The 4,421-nt window shown below is 32.7% G+C and overlaps 1 protein-coding gene across 1 annotated transcript; it reads right to left on the reverse strand.

Moving 5' to 3' along the window:
• Positions 1–1,127: 1,127 nt before the first annotated feature.
• LOC107410709 (ABC transporter G family member 23) lies at positions 1,128–3,401 on the reverse strand. Its single transcript, XM_016018176.4, has one exon. The coding sequence runs from the start codon at positions 3,188–3,190 to the stop codon at positions 1,226–1,228; it is 1,965 nt and encodes a 654-aa protein (XP_015873662.3). The 5' UTR covers positions 3,191–3,401; the 3' UTR covers positions 1,128–1,225.
• Positions 3,402–4,421: the final 1,020 nt, after the last annotated feature.

The following is a 4,421-nucleotide window of genomic DNA, read 5'->3' on the forward strand; positions in this document are numbered from 1 at the left end:
TATCATTGCTTTTAAAATAGTCAAATATAAATGTAGAATTTTCATCTCAAACTTGGGAGGTTATGTTTTTTCGAAAACAATCTTTCTGGTGACTTTTATCAATGCAATGAAAGAACCATTCATTTGTTTGTCTTGTCAAATAAAAAGAAAATTAGGATCCCTCTTTATTTGTCTTTTCATGTTGAAATAAAAATAGGATTAGAGAGAGAGAGAGAGAGAGAGAGAGTTAGACTCATATCAAGATAATATGATATTTTTAATATCATATTTTTTTTATTAGCTTCTAAATTATATTAAATATTAGGTTTAAAATTTTAAAATGATCAAATATAATTTAATGACACATTAAAACATTTTTTATAAGAAAAATGAATTTTGTTGGAATTAATTATTAATAAATATAATTTTAAATATTAATTATTAATACATTTTAATAATTAAAAAAAATCCTCATATTGCTTTTGAGTTGTAACAAAAAGTTAATGTTAAAACTATATGTGGTTCTAATATAAACCTAATGATTTAAACACATATATAAATATATGTACATGTACATATTTGTTATAAAGAGATAACTGGATTTACACAACAACATGAAACATTAGCATCGCACAATACTTCAAAAAGGACAGTTTTACTCCAAAATTAAATCTATCTACTTTAAGGAAAGTTTTACTCCAAAATAAATCTATCTACTTTATAGATATGATGCGTGATAAAGTGACCATTTTGAGCAAAACTTACCTTTTCAAATTTTGACGGGCGAATATAAACTCTGCAGCAAAACCAATAAATACATATATATATATATATATATATATTATATAATTAACGGTGAATTTAATCTAATTGGGCTGAACCGATCATTGTTCTTGGAAAACATGATCTACCATTGGATCCATTTTCTTATTTGGGCCATATTACTTTTTCATCTTGATCTACATTCCTCTTAGACCCAAAGGATCTTTGGAGTATGATAATATCCTTTCTTTTTTTCATTGGCAGAAAATAAATATCCATTTGGACCATTCCTGGTGACCTTACTGTAAATAGAATCGACATTCTAAATCATCAAGAGGAAAATATATGTGAAAAAAAAAAAAAAAAAAAACAGAATAAAGGGAAAACATAAAATTCCTATATATATATATAGATCTCTTAATTACAATAATAATGTTTCTTCTATAATAGTAAACACTTAAAAAAAGAAATAAAAAATAAAAAATCAAATTGTTGTTCTTGAAACTCTTCGAGAAAGAATGATCCAACAAAGCACACGATACAACACAAAAAACCCAAACATGATTCCCACATTGATCCACCTTGGATCGTTTTCCAATCCTCTGCTTTTCAATATATCATTCCCAGTTAGCAAACACCTTGAACCAGTCCAAGAAAAGCACTCACTCCTCAAGCTCCAATATTCGTTCGTGAGCAAACAATCCAATGGGTATCTATAAAGTGAAACATAGTACATGAAAATCCAGTATCTGGGTATGTTTTCTTTTGGGATAAAGTATCCGGAGAAGAGAAAGAAAGCTCCAAGAACGGTGCAGATCAGAGAATTCCCTGATATGAAATCCGGAGAGACTGCACTCAGGAACAGAACCAGAGAGCTTGCCATTAAAACGATGAGCCAGACAACGAATGTAAAGAAAGTGAACGCAGCTATGGAGGGGTTGAGTCCGACAAGCCAGTAGACTGGAACAGCAAAAAGAATAGCCACTACGAACAAGAATGGAAGGAAAACAATGGTGTTGGCGATCATGTACGAGGAAACTCTGTATGCTCCTCTTGAGGCTTCCTTCATCAGAACGCGACGCTCTTGAAGGTATATAGGTAGTGCTTCCACTGTAGAAGAGAGAAGGAAACTGAGACTGAATGCAAATAGGCCTAATCTTTCTGCAACTCCTCCGTCGTCTTTTCTCACTTTTATGTATACGCTTCCCAACCCAAATCCCCCAACAATGGCTTGCATGGTTCTCGCTAAGAATAGCTGTTTTGTTCTGTAAATTATCTTCCAAAACCTTGCGCAGAGAAACATAATCTCAAATAGATTTGAAAAAGAGAGAACACCCTTTTCGTGGGTGTTGGTGTTATGCTGTTGAATTTTGCCACTTTGATCTTCTTCTGATGCCCACACGGTAAATGAATAATGTTCCCTATTAACTTCTATGTTGGATTTTTGATGGGTTTTGGAATATGAATCTTCCAGAGTCCTTACTATTTCCATGGCAAATTCCAGAGCGTTTATTCGCATTGGGATTTGCATTCCCAGTTTGTGAATTTTCTCCTCCAACGATTCAAGGCTACCATTATGTACAACAGAACCTCCAGAGAGGATCAAGAAATTGGAAACGTATTGGAGAATTCTGTAACTGGGTTGGTGAATTGATAGAACTACAGTTCTTTGCTTTGATTGAGCCATGGAAGAAAGCAACTCAATCACTTGGAGAGCTGAAGTGCTATCTAGGCCCGAAGTTGGCTCATCCAGGAGCAAAACGGGTGGGTCATGAATCATATCAACTCCAATGGATACCCTTTTCCTCTCTCCACCTGATATCCCTCTCCTCTCTTCATCCCCAACAAAACTCTCTGCAACATGGACAAGACCAAGCTCTTGCATTAAGATGTCCACTCTTGCTTCTCTGTATTTGGAGCTCATTTCTCTGAGCCTAAACTTGGCACTAAACAACAGAGTCTCTTTTACAGTGAGAAGAGGAAGCAGATTATCTTCTTGAGCAACGAATCCACATAGCTTCCTCAACTGAGCAGGACAGGTAACCAAACGATCATTGATTGAGATTGACTTAGGGTCAAAATGGTTTTCTTTTACCCTCCCTGAGATTATCCGGAGAAGAGTAGATTTCCCAGTTCCACTTGGTCCAACAACAGCAAGAATTTCAGAACTTTTTGCCACAAAAGATACAGATTTGAGAATGCTAAAGGGTTTAGGCTTTTGTACCAAATGATAAAAAGGAGAGCTTTTTAAGTGAAGAGTGTAGGAAAGATTTGTTACAGTGAGTTTGTAAGAGGTTTTGGAATGGAGGGGTGGTGGGGAATGGTAGGAAGAAGAGGAAAGACTGGTTGTGGTAGATTCCTCCTCAGGTGAGGTTGATGAGGTTGAGAAGAAGATCGGTGAATCATCCACAACAATGTTGCTTGGTGAATGAAAACAATTAGCTGCCATTGTTTCTTTTTCTCCTTTTTGAGCTTTTTCAGTTAAGTTTCTGCAGAAAGCGGTGCAGTGGAAAGATAGTGATCATGGAGGAGGATTTTGAATTGGGGAATATTTTGCAGCTTGAGAAGTAATGGAGGTTGGATGACCAACCAGGAGATTAATTGTTGAAGAAGGTTAATTGTGGAGTGGTGAAATGTTTGGCAGTGGTTGGTTATCTGAGAAGTTTGACTAAAAGGGTATTAATCAAGCTGTTCCATAGGACTGTGGGGTAATTATACATGGGCAATTCTGGAGAAATTTTTTGGCTTGCATACAAACTTTAATATAGAAATATATATATATATATATATATATGGTCTTTTTTTTTTAATGCAAATATCCGTAATTTTTTTATTGTGCAAATGTTTAAAAAGATAATAAATTTTGAAATTATTATCGTCAATACTACTATACAAAAATAATAATTTTTTTAAAAATTGTCGTTCAACGATAAAAATATACTGTCTGTACCACAAAATTATCTGTTATATATTAAATAAATAAATATATATATATATATATATATATATATATATATATATATATATATATATGGGGTCTAATGCAAATATTGTTAAGCAGTCATTATATAAATAGATGAATCTTGTGTCTCCCTTCTCTTCTGATATTTCGTTCATTTGACTTCTCGCATAATAAATTGCTTTTTTCAATATAGCTGGTCTATTTTTATTTATTAAGAATTTCTTATCAGCTTGAAAACTAGAAAACTAAGTATACATACAAATTAATCTAAATAAAAAATCTCAGAGAAAAGGAACATTATTAAAATAATTTGATTTCAGGTTCCGGTCATTTATGAGGTGTGTTTTATTTTATTTTTGGTACAGGGAGATGTGGTATTCACCATTGCATTGGTCATTCATTTATGCAAAATACTTCAATTATTCAAACGTAATATTTTTTTATGGCCAAAACAATAACAATGTTATAACTATAAATTTTTTCTGCTCCAAAAGGAATAAAAGCATTTTAAAAAATAGACGTGTGCAGATGCTTGCTGGTTTGCAGGAGGGTAAGGTCGTTGACATCACTTAGGAGTCATATAATAGGATTATAAAATATCTCAAAGGGCGTACAAAGATAATAATTTTTTTGGACAATAACGACAATAAAATGAATTATATTTTGGTTATATATTTATATGTTTAATTAGTTTTTATGATAATGAATAATTATATAC

This window comes from Ziziphus jujuba, chromosome 10 (assembly GCF_031755915.1).
Source record: "Ziziphus jujuba cultivar Dongzao chromosome 10, ASM3175591v1".
NCBI classification, from domain to species: domain Eukaryota; kingdom Viridiplantae; phylum Streptophyta; class Magnoliopsida; order Rosales; family Rhamnaceae; genus Ziziphus; species Ziziphus jujuba.